At 47.3% G+C, this 23,451-nt stretch overlaps 1 protein-coding gene across 1 annotated transcript in view; it reads right to left on the reverse strand.

The window, feature by feature from the left end:
- LOC147666339 (lysine-specific demethylase 6A-like) overlaps positions 1-19,927 on the reverse strand; it is a gene marked incomplete at both ends in the record, with an annotated part of 314,997 nt that extends 295,070 nt beyond the window's left edge. The window contains one exon of the mRNA XM_086949119.1: positions 19,819-19,927. Within this exon, the coding sequence (XP_086805245.1) occupies positions 19,819-19,927 (109 nt within the window). The remainder of the gene's footprint in view (positions 1-19,818) is intronic.
- Between the last annotated feature and the right edge of the window lie 3,524 nt (positions 19,928-23,451).

The raw sequence follows: 23,451 nt of genomic DNA on the forward strand, positions 1-23,451 counted from the left end.
GCGGCTGCCTGGTGCCCTCTGCCACTCACTAGCCTCTTCCTGCCTGCTGCAAATTCTTGGCTCTAGCCCGGCCTTCGCGGCCGACATTCCACTGGGCTGCTCGCCTCCTGACCCTAGCCACTGCAGCGGCCTGGCCGATCTATGCCAGGTGCCGTGCCCTGCAGGCCTTCTGGCCCTCCATCTGGGCCCTAATCTGGTTATTGTACCTTCCTGTGTGGGCCCCTCGGCCCTTGGCCATCTGCTTCTGGCCTCGGCGACATACTGCCCTCCTAGTCTCAACAGCCGCCCCTGGTGCCCGCCTGCCACTTGAAGCTCAAGGTTCAGGGCAAGTGCTGCCTCTGCGGGGGTCCCGCGGTGGGTTGGGGGTGTGCATGCCATACCACGGGGCCTCTCTGCTCATCACTGCTGCGGGGACATCTCTGCTGCATCCTCGCAAGCTGGCCCGCTACGCTGGCCCTGCACTGGAGGCTGCCTGTCCCCCCCCTTGTCTCCCCACTGCTGCCACCCCGTGGTTGTGCCCTCCTCTGTGCTGCCTACACCTGGAAGAACAAGCCTGAGGCCATGTCACGCTGGGTGGCATCCGATTCCTGCTTTTCCAGCTCATCTCTGTAGGCGTAACAACATCGCGCCACTCACCCAGATACCCTCAGCTAGGACCCCTGGACTTGTTGGGCACCTACGACCCTTCGGCATTGTGAGCGGCGCGGCTTTCGAGGTTCTCCGCTGGGGCTGCTGTATCGGCCTCTGTCTTCTCATCACCTTGCCAGTGTAGAGGACCCACCTTACACCAGGTCTTGCCACTTCCCCACTGGAACCATGGGCCTAACGATCACCTGCCTCTGTCGACCTTCACTGGGGGTGTTATTCGGGGCTCCTCCACTACCCCTGCATCTGGCCTGATCGCCCACTATTCACCAACGACACTGCCCGCAGGCCCTGGGCTCCCGCCCCAGCCTCTCTTGCCGCGGCGCGGGTCAGCTATCCCTGGGCGCTGTCGCCTTCTCATCTCACCGCTACATCCCATCTGTTATTTGGCCGTGCCTCCCACCTGCCTCTGCCGGGCATGGGGAAAACCGACCCTAAACAGCCTAAGAACGCCTTCGACCAGCGTCGTCTGAAGCGCCAGTTGGGCTCAATCTCTGATGGGGGCGACCCGGCTGCCTTAACGAGACGACCCCAACACGTGAGGATGATCTAAAGGCAATCATGTTGGAAGTCAAATCCACAGTCACAGCGGCCCAACATGATCAGGTGTCAGCCTGTATAGACACAGTCACGGCCAGAGTTGATTCCCATGACGCCTGCCTTCTGCATGTTGAAACTAGGGTCTCTTATGCTGAGGATGCAGCCACTCAGAATCACCAAAAATTGCTAAAAATGGACAAGGTACTTGACCTCATTTGTAACAAAAATGAGGATTTGAAGGCGAGCTCCCGCAGGTACAACCTCCACATCACAGGAGTGCCCGAATCCACCAATATTTATCGAATGGAGGACTTTGTGGAACAGCTCATCAGAAAACTCTTTGGCGATATCCTCTCCCCAGTCTTCATTGTCCTTGACCTTTGCTCATTGTGCCTTAACTTTGGGGAATGGAATAACCACTGCATCTTTAGTGGAGTCCAGGAGTCTACCCAATTCCCAAGCCTTAGCATACATTTTTACTAGTTGGGTGATCAGCGTCCCAGCATAAGCTACGTAAAACTCCACTGGAAGACCGTCTGGACCTGGAGTCTTACCTCTGGCCATGTCTTTGTTCGCCCTTATCTCCTGGTTGGTTATTGGTTTCCCCAGGTCCTCTCCTAAATTGTCTGTCGGGAATTCTAGTGTCAAAGTGGATAAAAGGTCTTGATGTGCAACGCAGTGAAGTGTCTCAGGCGGCAAGCAACTGTGAATAGTATTCAAAAAATTCTTCATTTATGGCCGTTGGGAACTGAATTGACCCCCCCCCCCCCCCCCCGACCCCCCATCTTCCCGGGTCACATGCATGGGTAACCAGGGATCCACGTGTTTCAGAATTAATGAGCCAGGCTAATAGTCGGCCTGCCTTACCCTCTTTTTCATGTGTTTTCGCTATGTACTTCTTATAATCGTGACTACGTAGTCCTTCCAGCGCTGCCTTGCATTTTTCTCTCATTTCTCGGAGGTCTTCTATTGCACTCTCATGGTGCGACATGTGTTCTATCTAGTGCCTGTAATTTATCTTCAAGAGTATGCAGCACTTTGTTCAGTTCCCTCCGCGCACCCACCGTCCCTTTGATACAGTCACCCCGTATTAAGACTAGTAGAGACTCCCACTCTACCCGATTTCTCCATTGTACATCTGTATAATGTCCCAGAAGGATCGCCCAAAAAAAGAAGAGCAAGAGCCAGATTACTTTCAGCTTAGCAGGATTTAAAAGAAAAGCCTGACCGCCTTTGGTCTGAAAAGGTGATTTCAGTTGCTGCATTCTCCACCTTGTTGAACTGTAGCCTGGCAGAAGTCTGGGTGCATGAAAAATTTGCACCCCTTACCAGACCGACGCCTATCTGGCCTAGCCAGGTCATATAGAGCTTCAGGCAGCAGGTAGTTATTCAAGCAAATTAAAATTGCCCTAGGCCTATCCACAGCCTGTCCCCCGGGCCCCCCCTTTCTCCCATGTTGTACAAATGGGAATCAATGTGCCCGGATAATCTCAGTCTCTCAGTTCCAACCCTTTAAATCAGAGAAGGCCTCTTTAAACATAGATAATAAATTGTCTGGCATCCTGCCCTTCCTTGTTCTCAGGAACCCCCAAAACACAGAGATAGTTCCGTCTTGATCTATTTTCACGGTCCGTTAGCTTCCAATCTATGTCCTCTTCAGTTTTTTGTAGAACTACAATAGTCGACTGCTGCTGTGCCAATTAATCTTCCACCCCCGAGATCCACTCTTCTGCCTCCACAATCCGCGTTGTCATTTCAGCACATGATTTTCTATCCGGTGAACAGTATTTTGTAATTTGCGGACCGTCCCCTGCGTACGGAGACCTTCAGCCTTCGCCTGTTCCAGATGGGCCATAATCACTTTACAGATGGTATTCAGCGTCACCTCCCGGTCCAGCTCCCCAGATTGCTAGCATTTGTTTCCACATGATCAGGTTGAAGAGAGGGAGCCGTCCCAGGTAAACTGGCCTATAGGAATCATAGTCTCTTGAGAAAGAGGATTACCAGGATCTTGTGCCTTTCTACCAGTCTCCTGTTTCAGAGAGCGCTATGAGGGTTCGTCATCCGGGTGTGACTCCAATTCATCCCCCCAACCATCAACCATACTCCCAGTGTCATTGTCATTATCATTTTCTGATATATATGAAAGGTCTGACCTGGAGGAGAATTTACCACTGGAGCCAGCAGACCGCATCGTTTAACCCATTTATCACAGAATTCCCGCTGCTCTCTGTGTTCTCTGTATTGCCCATAGACAGTGGGTTTTCTCCAGCATTTAATGTCCCCACCATGATATTAGCCCCCGCACCTTCCGCAGTAGATACTACTTGTGCCGCTGTAACTTTGTTACCACCTGCCTCGGCTTACCTTTGCCTGCCGGCACGGTAAGTTCCTTTTGGGGGTTCATTGCTGCCGATTTCTACCGCCTTGCACTGCATTCTCCTCCATGACCGGAGCTCAAGAATCTGTGCACTTGCCCATGTCCAGTGCGTTCCGAAGCTGATCCTCTGTAGATCCCCCTCTTTCCGCTCCAACTCCGCCTACTCCGTTAGCCATCAGCAGGGGGGCCGCCGGTGGTGTAGCTGCCCCCAAGTTAGGGACCTCCGCAGCCCCGGTAATTGCAGCAGCCCCTTTGCACCTCTTGTGCTCCCCTTCGGAGCCATTTCTCCTCCTAATTGTTTCACACTTGGAGCCTCTCCCGCCCTGAATGCTTCTGCAGTGTGCAACCTGACTGAGCTCACCGCCGCGATCCAACCCAGCACAGCTGCCGCGCCCCGCGCACACCGCTACCTTCGCTCCAACTCCGCTCTCTTCGCTGCAAGGATGCCACGAAGCAGCAGCGGCACCACGCCTCACAAAGGACGGTCCACTACGCCAGAGCTGGCGTTTTTACAACAAGGACACCGCGGTGACCGCCAGCCACCAGAACACCAGAGCTGTACACGAGGGATTTGAACAAGTCGTGTCCATGGTGGGTGCGACAGTGATCACCGGTAGGTACAAGGAGAGCAGTCTACAAACTACTTAACTGGCCACAGTAGCGGCTGCCATCTTGCCCCTCTAGACACTCCTCCACTGAAAAATGCGCTTTTCGAGCCTCCCACTCTACTAGTCTCATGGATGCAGTACCTTGGTTCTGTGTGACCTACTCCGAGATCAACTCAGCTATTGTGTTGCGATAGTGTGCGTCTTCTATGGAGTATGGGTGAAGCCGATATGTAGGGGCAGGTGTGCGTTCGCCTACCGGTCTAAACCGCACTAGCACCGGTCTGTGATCTGACAGGGTGCACCCAAGATATTCTGAGTGGAAGAAATATTATATTAGTCTTTGGGAGCATACATATCTGTCTATTCTAGTATGCAGGAAGTAGATGTTTGAGAAATAAGAGTAGGCATGTTCCTCTGTATGCTGTGCCCTACAAATATCTACCATCTCCCATTGTTCGAGCCACTCCCTCAACACTCTAGCCACTGAATCCAGTGTTGAGCGGAGGGGGAGGTGGGGGGGGGGTGTAATGGGGGTGGAGCGATCCATTATTACATCCAGAACACAATAAAAATCACCTCCAATTAATAGGCTTTCAACTGGAAAGCTGGCCAAACGTACAGAGAGAATCAAGGAATGGGACTTGGTCCTGGTTCAGGGCATATATGCACCCCAGCACAATCTCCATTCATGTTAGTCGGACCTCCTTGTCCACCTCAGAGCGAATGTATTCAAAAGGAACTCCCGATCTCACCCAGATCAAGGCCCCTCTGGCATAAGCGGAGTAGGACTTATCATATAATTGCCCCCTTCATCTGCGTCTTGGTCTTTCCAACTCCGTTCCCACCAGATGGGTCTCTTCCAGCATAGCAATTTGCACCCCTCCTCTACAGTGATACCTATGGATACTATGCCTCTTAGCAGCAGAGCCTATTTCTCTAATGTTCCAGGACATGAAGGTCACTGCCTGATGATTATTAGTCAAGGCTTAAAATTGTTTGAGCAATGATGACTGCGCCATCCCCGGGCTCCCCATCTCTGCCTCCCCAGTCCACAAGACAACAACCTGCCCCTGCCCCCCACCCCATCCCACTTGTATGTAATCCGGGATCGATGAAAGATTAAGAAAGAAAAAACACAAAGGCAAAACTAAACATGGCAGCAAACCCATTTAAGCTCAAGTAGCCTGTAACCTTCAACTCCCCTATTCAAGGGCAGCCTGGCATCAGCCAGCCGCCCAAACTTAGTGCATTAACTTTCCCAACTGGTTGCAGCCCTCAGGTGGCTTAAAAGGGCTACTCTGAGGGGTGTGGGTCAAATGGCACTAGTAGGTCCTGTGTGCTATAGGCCCGGAATAAAATACATTTTACAACAGATTAAGTAGAACAATATCTGTAGGGAGCGTCCCGGTGACAGAAGGTCAATCAAGCGCCCAGAGGACCCACCTAGGCAGTATAGCCCGGCCCCCTCCCTAAAATAACCACACCAGCCCATCTTCTTTATTATCACAAAATGTCATATGCTGTGTGGCTTAACTACAGGAAGGCGCATATCGTCTCCTTCGGATGACAGTCTTGTCAATTTTTGTTTCTCTTTTGCGTTCTTGCACGATGTCTGCAACTGAAACCGCCCTTACAACTTCTTTTTGTAACTGTGTGATGGGCCTCTGCTACGTTCCCCTCTTTGCCTGTATACTGAGCGTTTCTGTGGTGTCTGAGTTTGGTGGGGGTAGTTTGCTTGTGGGAGGCAAGTCCTCTGTGGGCCTCAAACCAGTCCCATTCTGCCTCCAGGCTTTCACAGAAGTGTGTGGTATCGCCAAAACCTATCCGCTGCTTTGATGGGAATAACAAGGAGCATTGAACGTCATTGTCCCGTAGGGCCCTCTTAACCTCTAGAAATGAAGCCCAGTTAGCTTGCACCGCTGCTGTAAAATCAAGCTATATTGAGACTTTGCCATTTTAAACTGTATAAGGGCCATAAGAGCGTGCTTTCTGTAGTATAATGTCTATATAGTGTAATAACTGTGCTACGATAGGCCTGGGAGATGCTAAGATACGTCTGGGGGAGTTGGACTGGTGCCAGAGGCCTCACCAGCCCTAGATGCGCAGTTTCCAGGGCAAAGAAAGGGGCGGGTAACTCAGGGGTCACCTCTGTGCGCAGCCATGCCTCCAGGTAACCTACCATGTCTCCTTTTTCAAGTTTCTCTGGGAAGCCCACTACCCTGATATTATTTTGTCTGTTGCGACCTTCGACGTCTTCTGCTCGTCTCAAGAACCTGTACCCTGTTCTGCAACTGCGCCATTTGAGTAGTGAGTGTGGAGCATTCGGACCTCGGCTCCAGACCGTCGTTCCTACGTCCTTGACAAGGTGGGCCAGTTATGATGTTCTGAGCAGAGTAGGACTAGGCCCACCAAGACTGCCCCTATGTCTTGTTGCAGGGTAGTTTTAGTATCTTCAAAGGCCGCTAATATTTTGTCCAATTAGAGTCCGATAGGGTATCCTGATTGTGCCCCTATATTCCCTTCAGTCTCCGCGTCTGTGTGGGGGGGCCTCCCACTTGAGACGGAGCTCCTGCTGACTGGAGCCTCATTTTCCATTGTAACAGATTGATAGGAGTGTGCAGATTAGTAGAAGGCCTTTCAATATATTCTTTTTACCCCCACTGCTATCTGGGTCATACATGAATGTTCCGTTATGCAGTCCAGGGGGTGGGGGGCGGGGGTGAGTCACCGAAGCTATGCTCCACTAGCTGAAATTACTGGTACTCCATGCGTTCTACATTTAAGATGTATATCCTGGGGCCTCCCCCCTCCAGAGGGCAGTCCATCGGGTACCACGTCACAGACTCACAGCAATTCCAGGGGTCTGCCCTGGCTGTTTGTTTCGGCCTCGCACCGTGCTGTGTGCCTTGGTGAGGGTTCTGCGCTCACCTCGATGTGTTGCAGCTGCCAGCAATTGTCACCCCGAGTGGGACGGGTATGCCCAGACGTGGGTCCCGTGCTCTTCATGCCACTGGAATTAAGCTATCCTGGCTGAAGAGGGGTGAAACCCCGAAATCCATCCTAGGATGCTTGTTTCCAGTAAAAAGAGAACCTGGCTTGGCAGTTCGGGCTGGACTATTCCCATGAGGCACAGGGTCAAGACTGATTTGCATATGGATGGGTTCAAACTGGAATAACATGGTGAGCCAAAAAACAATGGATTTAGGCCCAGATCTCTGTACTGGGGTGAATGTATGACCTTGTTCTGCATTCTGTCCATCAACTGTTGTTTTTGCAAGCGATTCTCCCTAGGCAGCCTCTAAGCCACTGCGCTCCAGCCCAGAGGTCCCCACGGCCGGGAAGGCGGCCCCAGCCACAGTACACGGGCAGATCGGGGAGGCAGGCACCGTCTCTGCCAGTCCCCACCTTGCATCCTCTGATTTTCGCCTCAATGTTCTCGCGGCCGAACGCCGCGAGGGCTGGGTCATGTCCTCTCCTCAATGAGGCATCCTACTCTGGCCTCACACAACTTGCAGCGGGGCTGCACCCCACCGTCGCTGTTCAGAACTCCCGCTGTCCCCTGGTGTTGCTGGGAGGGCCTGTCCTCCCGCTGGACACTCCCAACAGCTCGCCACCTCTAGCGTTAGGTCACACCAGTACCAGTCACTCCCCTCCCAGCCCGCAATGTGGTCATAGTCTGTGTCTGCTGGAAAAGTTTCTGGTTGTCTCGGGCCTCGAGGCCCCCAAACCCTCCAGGAACCCAGACAGCCACGGGCAGTTTAGGGCAGCACAGATGGCCCCCTATAATCTGCAGTCTTCAGGATAATTCCCGGGCCTCGCATAGAGCGATTTTAAGACAAATGTCTGATGCTGTAGCCATCTTGCCCCCACCCCTCAGAATACTTTATTCTTTGATTACTTTTATCAATGAAAACTGCTTCATCATGAAGATTAAGGCCAAAACCTTTGTTAAAGGTAAGTGTACTTTTCTGTGGTCCAAACCGGTTATCAAGCTAGATGTGGTGTTTTTTTCTGACAGCCATGTAAGTTGGAAACCGCCCCTTAAGGACCTTGCACAAACACAGACAAGTGGGGATTAATCATTTTAATGATCAATATGGCTACTTACCCGTTGCACCTCTTTTGAAAGAGTACAAAGCAAAGTTAATTTCTGTATTATTGTACTGTTCCATTCTTCTCCAATTTCCCTTCTTTAATTGATGCAATATTACTCAAGTTAACAGGTTCTCTATATCTATTCAACCACAACATTTGGTGTGCCGTATATGATATTCTCTAAGCAAACACATATTAGAGTGCATTTAATCTGTACATTAAACTGTTTCAATCCATCCCAAAACTTTAATTTCCATTATTTAAGAGGATTTGAAACATTCTAAAGGTCAATTAAATAATGCTCACTGTACAGATGTCTGAAGTACTACAAATTGTTAAGAAACTGATAACCCGGAATATTGGAGGAAACTGAATTTGAGGATAACATTGTGGTCCCAAATTAGAAAAATAAAAAAATATTTTCAATTAAGAAAATAGGTCAGCGTTTTCAGTGCAATTTGAAAATTGTTAGAAAATGCAAATTCTGCTGAACAATCCAAAAGTTTAATAAATTTGAAAATATTTTATGCTCCAATGCAGGTCGTTTGAGACCAGGAAATCTGACCCTTCATTTTATTCCTGAAGTTGGACCAACATTCCATTAAAGGACAAAATATGTACTGTATGTGGAAATTCAATAGAGGTAATTATTCAGGTTATGTTTGTGTGTGCTGTAATTTGAGACCACAATGGAGATGGTACTTTTATAACGGGTGATAAATATGTTCTTAGAGTAGGACCAAAAAAAGATTTCTAGTTCATCTATGCATCTTGTACTGTCTGCTAGAACATTTTAGGTTTAAAGTATTTTATTCATCACAACACGTAAGGACAAACAACCATCTCAAGAGGATATAGCAGGACGGAAAAAGTCACCCAACAATCCCCCCAAACGTCCAAACTCCCACCACCCACCCCCCACTCCCACCCCACGTCCAGTGCACAGTCCCTAACCGCGGCACACATCAGAGCCACAGCACCAAGGAGGAGAAGTCCAAAGGGAGATCACGGGGCAGACTCCTCCGGGATCGGAAGCCGCAGAAGGCGGAGATACTTGGGGCAGGTAAGTTCCCTAAATTTAGTAAGCAACAGGGAGTGAAATGGTTGCCAGAGCTCCCTAAACTGGTCCACATCACCCGCCACTGTGAGGGACATTTTCTCCATACCCAACACATGCCACAACCTGTGAAGCCAGCCAGTGATAGATGGTATTGTAGCAGTGTGCCAGTGAATTAAGATGTTTTGGACAGCTGAACCTAGAGCTATCGCTATCTGCCTGCCCCTGCGAGAACGGAGAGGATGCATTAGATCATTTGGGAGCCCCAACAGGGTATAGGCAGGGAAGCGTGGCAGTTCAATTTCGAAGTGAGAGTCAATTTCATCCAGCACCTCCTTCCAGTAAGGTTCCAGGAGTGGGCAGTCCCATAGAATGTGTGTGAGAGTACCCCGGTGCCCACATCCCCTCCAGCATGTGTCATCTTTACTACGATCAAACTCACGTACTCGTTCAGGTGTATAATACCAGTAGGTAGAGACTTTAGTCAGCGTAACTGTGAGCCCCATGTGGTAAGCTGAGTGCCGCGCTCTATAGGATATGTGTTCCCACTCTCTAGGGCTCAGTGTCCTCCCCAACTCCCTTTCCCAACGCTCTCTCCCAGGGTGATAAAGGTGTGTCGCCGGTGGCTGCAGTAGCTTGTACAAGTCGGTAATCAGTTTGGAGTCTGAAGTCCGCGTCATGAGCCAATGTTCATAGGGGAGAAAAGGCCGATCGGCTGTCTCTCTCACTTGCGGCTGGAGGGCCCAGTGGCGAGCATGCATATAATGAAGTCGCTCAGTCTCCGGGAGTGAGAACTCCCGACGGAGTTGGGGAAAAGGGACAACCCCCTCCGGGCCATAAAGGTGACATAAGGCTCTACACCCCGCCTGACGCCATCTCGTAAACGCCCCCCTCTCCAACCCCGGAGTAAAGTCCAGGTTGTCTACCAGCGGAGTAAGCGGCGACGGAAACTTAGTGAGGCCACGCAAAACGCTGGTAGCGTCCCACACTCGCAGGGGTACCCTAGTGACAAAGGAGGCATAGAGGTTTTTGGGCCGATGAGGGTGACGTAGGAAAGGGATCTCTTGCAGGGGTCTCCCTGCCACCGCTTGGTCCTGAAAGAGCCAATGCTTATCAGACTCCCACTTACTCCATTCCACAAGATAACGCAACTGAGCAGCCTGAAAGTACTTGTGGAAAATCAGGGACACCCAACCCACCGGCCTCCGGGGCCAGCAGCGAGAGAGCCCTACGCATTCTAGGCTTCTTACCCTGCCAGACAAACCGAGAAACGTCCACCTGCAGTTGCGAAATCCATCCCACCGGCGGTTGGAGTGGCAGGGCCCGAAAGAGGTACAATACCTGAGGCAAGACCGTCATTTTGACAGCAGCTATCCTGCCGAGCCAGGAAAAGATGCCTCGGTTCCACCGACCCAGTTCCTCCCTAATCTTGACACCCAGGGCCCGATAGTTCGCCGACACCATAGCCGGTAAGGTAGGAGCAAGTTGGATCCCCAAATATGGCACCGTACCCGAAGACCAGAGCATGGGAAACCGCTGTTGCAGACAGGCTCTAGTGTCCGGCTCGAGGGAGACATCCAGCGCCACCGACTTCTCCATGTTCATCTTGAACCCCGACACCGCGCCAAAAGAGGCCAGTTCCTCCATGCACGCCGGTAGAGCCATGCGGGGCCTGTCAATGGTTAGAATAACATCGTCAGCGTAGAGGCTGATAGCGTGCGTGAAGCCTCCCATCCGGATGCCGGTCACCATCGGGTTATCGCGCATCCGCTGGGCAAACGGCTCCATGTAGAGCGCAAAAAGCAGGGGCAAGAGCGGGCAACCCTGCCTGGTGCCACGTTCAATGCCAAAAGAGTCAGAAGCGAGCCCGTTGACACGGACCACTGCCGACGGACGACTGTAACAATTAAGAATCATGGAGCGGAATTTCCCTCCTATACCCGCTTTCATAAGCACCCGCTCCAAATAAGGCCAATGGACCCGGTCAAATGCCTTCTCCGCATCCACCGCCATCATCATTCGTTCTCCCGGAATCCGGGAGGCCTTCTCCAGTAGATGGACAATTCGTTTCGTATTGTCCACCGTCTGTCTTCCGGGGACAAAACCCGCCTGGTCAGGATCGATGAGACCCGGCAAGTGGAGAGCCAGTCTAGCGGCCAGGATCCCCGTATACAGTTTCAGGTCAATATTTAGAAGAGAGATCGGCCTATACGACCCGCATTGCTTCGGATCTTTACCGGGCTTAGGGATAACCGAGATAGTGGCCCGGAGCAGATCGGGCGGAATGGCCCCGGGTTCCGCGAAAGAATTGAAAAGGCACGTCAGGATGGGGGCGAACGTCGTGCAGAATGTTTTATAATAAAGCGCAATGTAGCCATCCGGACCCGGCGCCTTGCCATGTTTAAGTCTGGCAATAGCGGAAACCACTTCTTCAATCCGAATGTCTCTGTCCAAATGATCCGCCTGCAAAGGCTCTAGAGAGGGCAATGCAACAGAGTCCAAATAAGCGTCCATGGCCACCTCATCCGGGGGATCCCCCGTATAAAGATCCTCGTAAAAACCGCGGAAGACGGCTGCTATTCGAGCGTCCTCAGTCTCCAGTCGCCCCGTCGGGTCAGAAATCTCTTTAACTAACTGGGACTGCCTCGCTACTCTGAGCCTATTCGCCAACAACCTGCCACAGCGGTCCCCCCCAGTGTAGAAGGTGTGACGCAACCGTAACGCCGCATACTCCGCTCGGTCAAGGTCCAGGGCCGCCAGAAGCTTCCTAGCCTCCTTGAGCTGCCTCCAAATTCGGGGAGCCCCCGTCCTGCGATGGATCTGTTCAAGCTCCCTAACCCGATCCGTAAGTTCATCTCTCTTGGCCTGCCGCACTTTATTATCCGCTGAGGAAATCGCTATAAATTCCCCTCTTATAACAGCCTTCATGGCTGCCCATTGCGTGGCCCGGCTAGTGTCCATATTATCATTATGGGATTGAAAGTCTCGAATCACCTTCTCAATGCGAGCCACTACCTCCTTCCTGTGCCGCAGCGTGTCACGGAGGCGCCACGTCCGGGGGCGGGGAGCCGTCGGAGGCACACTCAACAGGTCCTCAACCGGGGCATGGTCCGAAAGGGAGATCACTCCCATCTCCGATCCCGAGGCCAGCGCCTTCACCGGAGATGTAACCAAAAGGTGATCTAACCACGCGTACGTCTTGTGTGCATGGGAATAGTACGAGTAGTCCCCATCTGTCGGGTGTAGATGTCTCCACAGATCAAGGAGGTCCACCTCTTCCAGCTGAGCTCTACGGTCCGCGGAGAGTTCTCCGACTTGAGGGGAGCGTTGTGCCGACCTATCCAGTGTGGAGTCAAAGACAATATTGAAGTCCCCCCCCCCCCCCGAGTATGATGTGTCTATCCTGAGTAGAGGCGACCTCTTCGATCGCCGCCTGCAGAAAGCGGTCCTGCCGTTCATTGGGACTGTATAGGGACCCGATCGTAAATAGAAGACCCCCTATCCTAAACCGATAAGCCAATAATCTACCCTTTTGTTCAGTGAATTTGTGGAGAATTTCCCCCCGGAAGTGCTGTGCCACCAGAATCGCCACCCCAGCCGTTTTAGTGGTGCAAGAGGAAAAGAATTGTGAGGGGAACTTATGCGACCGGAGCCTGTGTGTGTCCTGTGATAATAGGTGCGTCTCCTGGAGGAGACAGATATCTGCCTGGGTATTCTCCAAGAGCGAAAGGACAGCCCGCCTCTAAACGGGATTATTCAAACCCCGGACATTCAGGGCCACGACCTTACACGTGGCAGGGGGCATGAGCAGCGATGTAGCAGAAAGCAGCAAGGCCCCACATCAGCAAGGCTGGGAGGACAAAAGCGTTACTCGGCATGGGGTGCAGCAGAGCACAGAGCAAAGAGCAGGGACATAAAAAGCAAACAATGCTGCGCGAACCAAGGAACAGACAAACCATCGCAGAACTCACAGCCCGCAAAATGCTTCGTACGCGCTTCCCCTCACCTCTCCAATTCTCATGCAAATCAAAAGGACAAGCCAGACTACACATGTTATAGCCAAGTGGAAGCAAACCAAAAAACACAGGCAATGCCAGGACGACTAGAAACCCCCATGTGCACTGGACGACCCCCCCTCCCCACCTCCAACTCCCGGATCCCCCCCTCCAACCCCGTCCCCTACCCCCCTGGACCTCCCCCAACTGTCCCCCGTCTTCCCCAACAACCCCCCCCTTCCCCAGTCCCCTCCCGCAACTGGGACTGGCTCAACGACCCCAAACACCCCCCCTCGCACCCCCCAGAAACCCCGAAAAACCCAGTGTCCCAGTCCAGCCCTTGTCGGACAAGCCTGCGGAAAGTCAAACAAGTGGACGTCCAGCCACTACGCACCCCTCCGTTCCCCCCGCCCCCCTAGACCCAAGGAATAATTTTAACACTCTTCCAATTTAGGGTGTAGTCGTAGTCTGTCTTTTATTGGCTGTCTCAGCTCTCAATAGTACCACTGTACCGGTTAAGACAAACCAAAAAGCAGAAATTTAAAAGAGTCTCAAGCAATACGCCACAGTTATATTTATGAGCAGTAATCTAAGGTAGAAACTGCTTCTCAATTCCTTCTATTTTACTCACATTTAGAAACCAAAAGATTGCAGTACTTATTACTAAAAATAAAACAGTTTTAGCATATTGTACTTGCATTAGCTGCCGTTTTAATTTCTAAACCAATTTCTCCCAATTGTCAATTGATGCAAGAGATTTATTAAAGTCATTAGGTTTTAAGTACTTGTTAATCACTTTATAGCATGACACAAACTGGTATGTTGTCAGTATGTGTGTTTTGTATATTAAGTATTGCAATATTTTGGTTTCTAAATACGAGAATAAAAATTATAAGAAATTGAGAAGCTGTTTCTACAGTCATAGGTCACTGCTCATATATAGAACTATGATTTCATGTTTCCGCTGGGACTACACCTGGTTTTGGTGACCTTGGAAAAGAACATGCCATTGATTGATGTATTTACTAACAATGAGCAAGCAGCTTGATCTTCTTGACTCCTACATGGAAGATGCTATACAATGAAAGATATTTGCAACCATGTATACATTGCTGAGCTCTCAAGCACTCTAGTGGCAGTCCTATATTTCATAGCAGCTCCATGCAGATGCCCCATAAACCATGTGAGATTGTGCTGCATGTGCAAGACAACATGCCTTAAATAAAAAGCGTGGTTATGAAGTAGCCATCATTGAGAATTAGTATTTTACCAACCACCAATACAAACTTCACATTAAAATATCTGCAAAATGCTGTGGACCGGTCCAAAATGTAACATAAGAGCTAAACAATGTCTAAAGCAGGCTCACACAAACAATCCAATGTCTTAAGGAGCTGATCTAAATACCTTTCTGTATATTGAGTTTTGTGCAGACATGAGTATTAGCATACAACTAAAGTTATTTACCTATCGGCCTAAAAAGAATGAGAATGTGACAGAGGAAGACTATATTGGTCAGAGTTATTATTATCATCATTGGGTTTTGTAGAGCGCGTAGTCACCCGTAAGTATCCCAGCGCTACGGGTAGGGTAGAGATGGACATCAAGAGAGTAAGAAAAATACTACTCTACAGAGTGAGGGTCAGAAGGAACAGGGACACCAGTGGTAGGAAGAGATCCAAAGAGAAGTTAAAGATCCTGGGAAGGACAATGGGCTAAAGTGCAGAAAAAAGGAGAAAACAGAAAAAAAGGGAAAAAGGACAAGAGAAGGGGGCAAAAAAAAGAAGCAATGGTCCAAAAGGTGAGAAATCGAGAGCGAGAACAACAAGGACTGGCATAGCCAATAGGTCTCGCCTTTGGGACCTTATAAGTATTTAGTTATGCAGCACAATAGCCTTGGTGCAACAACATTGTAAACTGTTGCATGGCTTAACACTTATAAGATCCCAAAAGCGTCTATTGGATATGCCAATGCTGGAGACTCATCTTTCAGTAGTCTGATATATTGGAAGGTACCGACAAGACAGAAGAGTGTCAGAAACTTGCTTTTTCCCCCAAGGTTTCATTTCATGCAGACCAGATGACTTTTTGAAGTATAGAATATTTATTTATGGATAAGACACCAATAATCATCATGTAATTTTAAAGGAACTCCTCCAATATGAAAGTGAAGTATATTGTTCTAGAATACTAAATATAGATAATTCTTTGTATCTAAGCCATTATAAATGGTTTGCGAAATAAAAACAGGTGTCACTGTCCACATAGCAAGCTTTTAATAAATGGATGGAGGCAATGTATTACTTTATATTAATATTTTTCATGGTTATTTCCGGATAATGAGTTTTCAGTACAAAAGCGCAGTGAATGGATCTTCAGCAAAGAGTTCAGGTTGCTTTGCCTTGAGACATCAAAAGCGTGAGGCTCACTTTAGTGTTTACAAACCTACAGAGTGACGCTAGTGGAAAGAGCACTGATTGGGAAGCATAACGCTATTTCTCACTGATCGCATATACCTGCTGCAACAACCAATCCAAGCTTTAAATGGGTATCATAGCGCTTTACATGAGCAGCACTTCCGTTCCACTTGGTATTGTTTGGTAAATCCCCATTTTAATCCTGAGAGACGATTCTTCAAAGCTAAGGCAATGTGGGGGTGCACTGTCATGGGGGCGGTGGGTGCAAAGAGGTGGTAGAGTAGACACAGGTATTGATGGCATGGGAAATTAGTCTAGCTGGTTGCAGTCCTTGAGTGACGAGTACAGGGATTTGGGTAGAGGGAGGGGCTGCTAAAGAGAGAACATACTGTTTTTCAGCCTGGCTCGCCTGTTGTGCTGTTCCTTTGCAGATGGGCTGTTGCAGATCGAGCTCCCCTCTTCCCCTCCCCCCTGTCCTCTCCAGATTACCCCTCAATCAGTTCATGTTCTTATTGAGAATGGAAAAGAAAGACAATCGTCGTCTCCTAGGCAAGATAAAATAGATCTTTTCGTAAGCTTGCAATTGCCAAAAAGAAGCAACACGATGTACTAATAACTTAAAAATTAACACGGAATGTTAGTTTCTAACTTTTTTATTTCTTGTCCCTTTAACTTTAAAAAAATGTAGGCACGAATACTTAAGCCTTAAGAAGTTCAATTCGCCTAAATGTATGTAAGGTCCATATGTCTATATATTTTTTTAAATTACAGAAATGAGGCTTGCTAAATTTTTCTGTGGACTGGCTCTGGGAGTTCAACCCATCTGTCTTGGCTATAAATCAACCCAAAGTTATAAAAGCGTGCTGATTAAATGTGCGGGAAACAGCGAGGGGGAAGCTTCAAGCTCTCAACAGATGGGCTCCCACTTTATGAAGGGCAGATAGGTCCAGGTTACGGATCACGGAGACTCGCTCCTGATGAATAATTATATAATTATACCTGGAAAATAGCTGAAGCAAAGGGGGCCGATTCGATTTGATGTACAATATGGAGAAGACACTAACTTTATAAACTGATTTGCTTAACTGAATGGGAGCTATGCACGGTGACTCCTGCTCTGAGGCACTGCCCCTGCTTTGGGATCAGCTGCATGCAGCTCCCTTCCCCAGTGCACGTGACTCACCCAATGCACAAAATAAGTAAGTAAGTAGACCAGCTACCGTCCACCTCCTCTCCCCAATGGTGGGCACAGACTGGCGGTGGAAGAAGGGAGATGAAAAGGTGGGGGTGTAGTTGGAGCAGCAACAGAGCATGTGCTCTGCTTGAGGTGAGCCTTCCCAGTTGGCAAACAAAAAGAAGTTCAACCAGCTGTGTGAGAGCCCGGTGGGAGGGGGTGCAAACATGGAGCATTTGAGTAAATGAAGCACAGCCGCGATGCACACAAGATAAATGGTGGGGGTGTGCACAGGAATGCAGAAGCCGACCTGCCAGCGCCGCTTTAAACTGTATATTGCATATATATGTTTTTTGCATGACCTAAAGTAATATTTCTGTGTTCTTTCCAGGACATGTGAAGGATTCTTTATTGTTTCCTAGAATGCCCGCCGACTTAAAAACAGTGTTTTTACAGTTAAAACTGTACAACAACTATCACTGAGGAAAGCGAAAATCTTATTTATCAGATTACATTGTTATAAGAGGTGTCTATTCATGGCAGTGGCCACTAGATGACAGTGAGTCAAAGGGACATCCACCACATTAAAAAAAACAATCAGTCTTCACTTTTCAAGCACTGCACTCGTGCTTGTGGCGCGCCACTGCTCGCTCCCGCAATGTGGATGCAGCCACAAGCACGAGTGCAGTGCTTTAAAAGTGAAGACGGATTGCTAAAGGCCCTCTCCTAGAGCAGAGCATGCGCGCTGCCTAGGCGAGACCTAAAAAAAAAAAAAAAAAAAGGATGAATAGAAAAATAAGAGGACAAATAACTAGTTTGCAGCACCACTAAGTGGTTCGCACCTACACCCTTAAACAATCCAAAGACGACTGGCAAAGATAAACTAATAGAATAAACAACTCCTCACACATGGCTCATGTCAACTGGAATTGCAGCAACAAACATTACTTTTTGGAACCTTAACTATGTCCAAAGATTTTGAAAAATGCATGAACTCTTCTGGACAACAGGGCCCTAAACTGTAGTAAAAAAAATAATGCATAAATTATATAGAGAACGTTTATCATAGCGCAGTTATCACAAATGAGAAATATTCTCTAAACAAGATAGGCAGACTGGGTAGTGTCGCTGCCTATGAACAGCCTCTCACAACCAGTACTGCACAGCACATGAGCCACATATGCAGACGGAAAGTAAGGACTTCCATTGTGCAATACTAGTCCATCTTTATTTCAAACAAGCGTGATTCACCATGCACATAAAGAACAATTGACTTTCTTTCGTAGCCCCTTTTCTGGTGGAGACTATCTAACCACAGAACTTTCACCTAGTGAATTTCCTCAGGAAATAATCCTCTATCTATTGAGGTGTCCAGGCCACTGGCAAACAGAAGGTCTTCAAACACAGTCATTATCATAATTATCAGTATATTTACCATAATCATTTTATGGGTATACTTCTGGGTTGGAGTGGGCATAGTGTTGCATTCTTGGTGGGGGATGAGCGTCCAAATCTTATAAAACTATTGGTTTGAGGCCAGGTATCTAAATAGGCGTGTCAGAGGCCTCACTCAGGCCTGTGGGGACGCAATCTGAGTCAGACATTCAACTGAGGCTGGGCCCTGAGACAGGCTCGAGGACAGGTGCAACCTCGATTGGATGCAGTGTGGCACAGTTGGGGACGGATATGCTGAGGGAGCTCTAACAAGCAGTTTCTTTGGACTCTTAGGGGCCCAAAGGTTCTCCAGAAGAATCCAGCAGGCTATCTAAAATCTTGCTCATGGCCTCCCTCAGCGGACGCATTTTATTGATTATAGCTGCCCGCTCGGCTGGGAAGCCAAACAGTAGACATTTAGAAGCCTGCTTCATGGAACGGCTCCAAGGCCTTGATATACCAGAGTAGCCGAGCTACTCTGAAAGGTGCATGTAGCGGGACATCGGCAAGCCATGTTTGAACCTTTTGTGCTTCGTATGTAACTACTGAAACTTGTAAGAACTCCGCAACTTCGATTTCCAAAGCTTGAATGAGCGGTTTCAGGAACAAGAGAGCACCCGCGATATCATCCTCGACCGAATTCTTCCGGAGTTCTGTAACTAAGTTTTGATTGACAGGTAGCCTGTTTATTTTCACACAGCAAGGGCACAACTCCATTTTGTGAGGAATCAGAGGCAGACATTGTGGGTGTTTATCACCAACATTTGTTGTGGCAGTCACAACACAGCTTAAAAACCTTACATTTTGGGGGCATATCTGTACACTGTATAAAGTTGCATTAGGAATTTTCCTGAGGGAATATAGACAGCAATGTTGGCTCCAGATCTGCATCAGTAGACGTAGAAGGAAAAGAACAGCCATCAGCACACAGAGCTGGCATATACATGGGGGGGAAGAGATCATATCCACTGAAGGATCAAATGCAGAACCACACAAGGACACCAGTTTAAGTGCAAGGGAGCCGCTGAAATGTTTCCAGAAACGGTCTGGCACCTGGGAAAATTCACAAGGTGAAAGATCTGCAGTTAGAGGCCCATCAGAAAAATATTTTTGCATGCCATTGAAATGGTAATCACAAGTTAGGAACAGATGCGCTACAGGTAGAAAAAGAGGTAATAGGATGAGACACACAAGTAGCATTCAGGTGGAGGCACACCTGATGACTGCATAACTCATAGCTTCTACATTTTAAAACTATTTAAGTCGGCAAATCAGGTTTCTAACAAAAAAGTAAGCAAACAAAATGAAGTGTATAATATTGTTTTTTTATAAGTATGTGTTTTTGATCTGAAAAACTTTTGATGCTCCACTTACTGTAAACAGAGCAGTTTCACATCATTTTCTTAGAGCTGCAAATATTAAGTATTTTAAAAAAACAAAGTTGTTTTTTATTTTCTTAAAAGTTAAAAATACCTTTTGGATAATCTTCCAACAAGAGGTTGAAGTGACCTAGCTGGCAAAAGAAATCCGACTCTACTTTTCCTTCAGATTTGAAGATTAAAGATTCGTAGCAGCGGACAGCCTAAAAGAGAAGAACAACATTCACATTTAAAAAGCGAGTAAATTCAACTGACTCAAATATATGTTCTTTTATACATAAAATTTCTATTGCTATAATTGTGAACAAACCTATGCAGTATCCAAATAAATAAGCCAAACATATGCAACAAATTGGTAAACAATGACATTCTGCTTCTTTAACTTTGTGGCACATAAAGCATCAAGACGTTACAAAACATGCAGAAACAAATTCAGCACCGCAAAGGTTCATCCCCGCTCAAGATAGTGTTATACAGGGGCTTTGTATGAAAGCATATCCTAGGAGTAGGAATAAATGAAATGGGAGACAGACAGACAATGTAATTTTCCAAAATTTTGGCCAGCTCCGCTGCGCTCCTTCCCTGAAAGTTACAGGGGGATTCGTGAAGTGGGGGCTGAGAAAAAAGGGGGGTCCCAAAACGTGTTTTACCCATGTTAATTTCCATAGGACGTTCTGACAAGTCTACAGCCCGAACCGCTGAACGGAATTACACCAAACTTGGCAAAATTGTAGGGACTGGTACGCAGAAGTGCTTTTGCTATATTTGGTGAACATTGCTCCAGTAGTTTTTATAAAAACTAGCTTCAAAAACACATATTTATCTGGGCGGAGCCTAACCACACATCTCATGGTGAAATCTGATTGGCTGTCAGCACTTCATCCAAGTGTTGGCAGCCATCTTGGGACCAATATACATGATAGCACCTCATTAAAAACATTGTAGTTAATAGAGGGTTTTAGGACTTGAGTTACATTATAAATCATTTGTTGATGTTTTAGGAATTGTGGTGTGTTCTAAGGTGATTTTACCATGTGAAAAAGCCTTCTGCTGGGATGATATGAATCATGTTTGAAAGAAAACAATTATCTCATGCTTTTCCCACAGTGGTTTGGAAGGGGATCTAAAAGCTAAACTAAAAAGCATATTTTCTGTAAATTCACATTATCTTTCTCAGTCATGTGAGAAAGAAGTCTGACATTCTCAGTAAAACATGTACATCCAAAAAGGACAGAGACTGTCAGTTGATTCCTTTGTGTTCTACTGCAGCCTCCTAGAGTGTTCTAAAGAACAACTAGAGCGCTAACAGTCCTACTTATTACAAAGGTATGGCACACCTGAAGCCATCTTGATTGGAATAAAGAGGTAACTCTTAAAACATTTATTTTAAAAAGGAACAAAATGAGGGGGGATATTTTGCCATGGAAAGTATGATTAGTGCTTCAGAAAGAAAAATTAGGGATCATTTTGAGTGACTTCTCAATTCCTCTTCTATTTCATTAAAAAAATTCTGACATGCAGACTGAAACATGCACTTTGAATACCAGCAGCAGACTTCCCCGGTGAGCAGTAGCTTTACTACAGTGATCTAATGATCAACTAGAGTGCTAACATTCAGAATTTATGGCAAATGTGTGACACCTCCGAATGCCTTCTTGATGGAACCAAAGTAAACAAGCATTGAAAATGCAATGGATCTCGCCCTCGTTTAAGTTAAAGCCATTCTGTTTGTAATGAGGTGGCTTTTTAGCTTTGCTTTTATTAGTGTTTTTAAAACTTTCATGTAAATAACATGCATATGTATGCATATATGTGTATGTATATAAAAATATATATATATATATATATATATATATATATATATATTCACTGAAAAAACCACAGGTTTCACACCAGTTATAGTTAGGAACTAGCATTTAAAAAACCTATTAAATTCACTAAAAAAAAACATAGGTTTCACACCAGTTATAGTTATCTGGAAATTTTACTCGCATAAAACCATTGAAATTCCCACGTTATAGTTAGTTGGACTCACTATAAATGCACTGCTGATGACGTCACATATTACATCACTCATGACATGGTTAGTGACATCACTGATGACACAGCCCCACCCACCCCCCCCCCCCCCGCAAATCGAAAAAAAAAAATTGTTATGCCCCGCAGGGCCCTTTTATGGCCCCCACATCAAACCTAGGGGGTCAGGGGGGGGTCTACTCTGCCCCCTTATGGTCATTTCGCCCTTTGTTTTTGCCACCTCTTGTGTCTCGATTTTACCGAGACACAAGATGGCAGCCGCTCCGGACTGTTTGGAATGTTTACAGACACCCGAGAGCCAATCAGCTTTCCGTGCGCAAGTCGCGTGGCGCGCCCGGTGCGCTCCCCAGGGCGCGTACCGGGGCGGGCTTATAGATATATCTTTTTGAACCTAAATTACTCAAAATAAACTGGAGCACATATCTTGAGACATAGCAAAGGCACATCAGGCTACCAGTCACTACAATTTTACAAAATTTGGTGAAAATCGATTCAGCCGTTCGGGCTAAAAGTGAGGCCAACCGCCCTATGGAAATTAACATGGGGAAAACACATTTTGGGACCCCCCTTTTATCTCAGCCCCCGCTTGACGAATCCTCCCCCACATTTGCAGGGAAGGAGCGGAGCGGGCCACGAACTTTGAGAAATTCGAAAAGATTCGTCCACCGGCGCCAAAGTTATTCCCAATAGAATGTTGCGGATTTCCTATGGAAAGTAGATCCTAACTATAACTACCTACTGGCGACCGCCAGTAGGTAATATACACATATATATATATATAGAAATATACACACATATATATATATATATATATATATATATATATATATATATATATATATATATATATATATATATATATATATATATATATATATACATACATACATATGCATATATATGCATATGTGTATATGTGTGCCTGTAGAGAGAGGTAGAGAGGTAGAGGTAGAGAGGTAGAGGTGTAGAGGTAGAGAGAGGTAGAGAGGTAGAGAGTGAGTAATAGAGAGTAGTAGAGAACAGTAGAGAGAGTAGCAGAGTGAGTAGTAGAGAGCAGTAGAGTGAACAGTAGAGCGAGTAGTAGTGAGTAGTAGAGAGTGAGTAGTAGAGTGAGTAGTAGACAGCAGTAGAGAGTGAGTAGTAGGAGTGAGTAGTAGAGAGTAGCAGAGTGAGTAGCAGAGAGAGAGTAGTAGAGAGTAGTATAGTGAGTAGTAGAGAGAGAGTAGTATAGTGAGTAGTAGAGAGAGTAGTAGAGAGAGAGTAGTAGAGCGAGTAGTAGAGCGAGTAGTAGAGTGAGTAGTAGAGCGAGTAGTAGAGCGAGTAGTAGAGCGAGTAGTAGAGTGAGTAGTAGAGTGAGTAGTAGAGTGAGTAGTAGAGTGAGTAGTAGAGTGAGTAGTAGAGTGAGAAGTAGAGGGAGTAGTAGAGAGTGAGTGGTAGGGAGTGAGTAGTAGAGAGAGAGTAGTAGAGTAGTAGAGAATGAGTAGTAGAGCGTGAGGATTAGAGAGTAGTGGAGTAGTAGAGAGTAAGTAGTAGAGAATAGTGGAGAATATTCCAAAGTTTGGCACAGCACCACTTGCACAATAAGTCCAATCAAATCATATCACTTAGAGTCCTTATTGAAATGTGAATCTTGGTGTATATTCAAATGCTTTTATTTTCCTTAAGTTTATGTACCACAGCCAGCCGACAC

This window comes from Lissotriton vulgaris, unplaced genomic scaffold (assembly GCF_964263255.1).
Source record: "Lissotriton vulgaris unplaced genomic scaffold, aLisVul1.2 SCAFFOLD_2420, whole genome shotgun sequence".
Lineage (NCBI taxonomy): Eukaryota > Metazoa > Chordata > Amphibia > Caudata > Salamandridae > Lissotriton > Lissotriton vulgaris.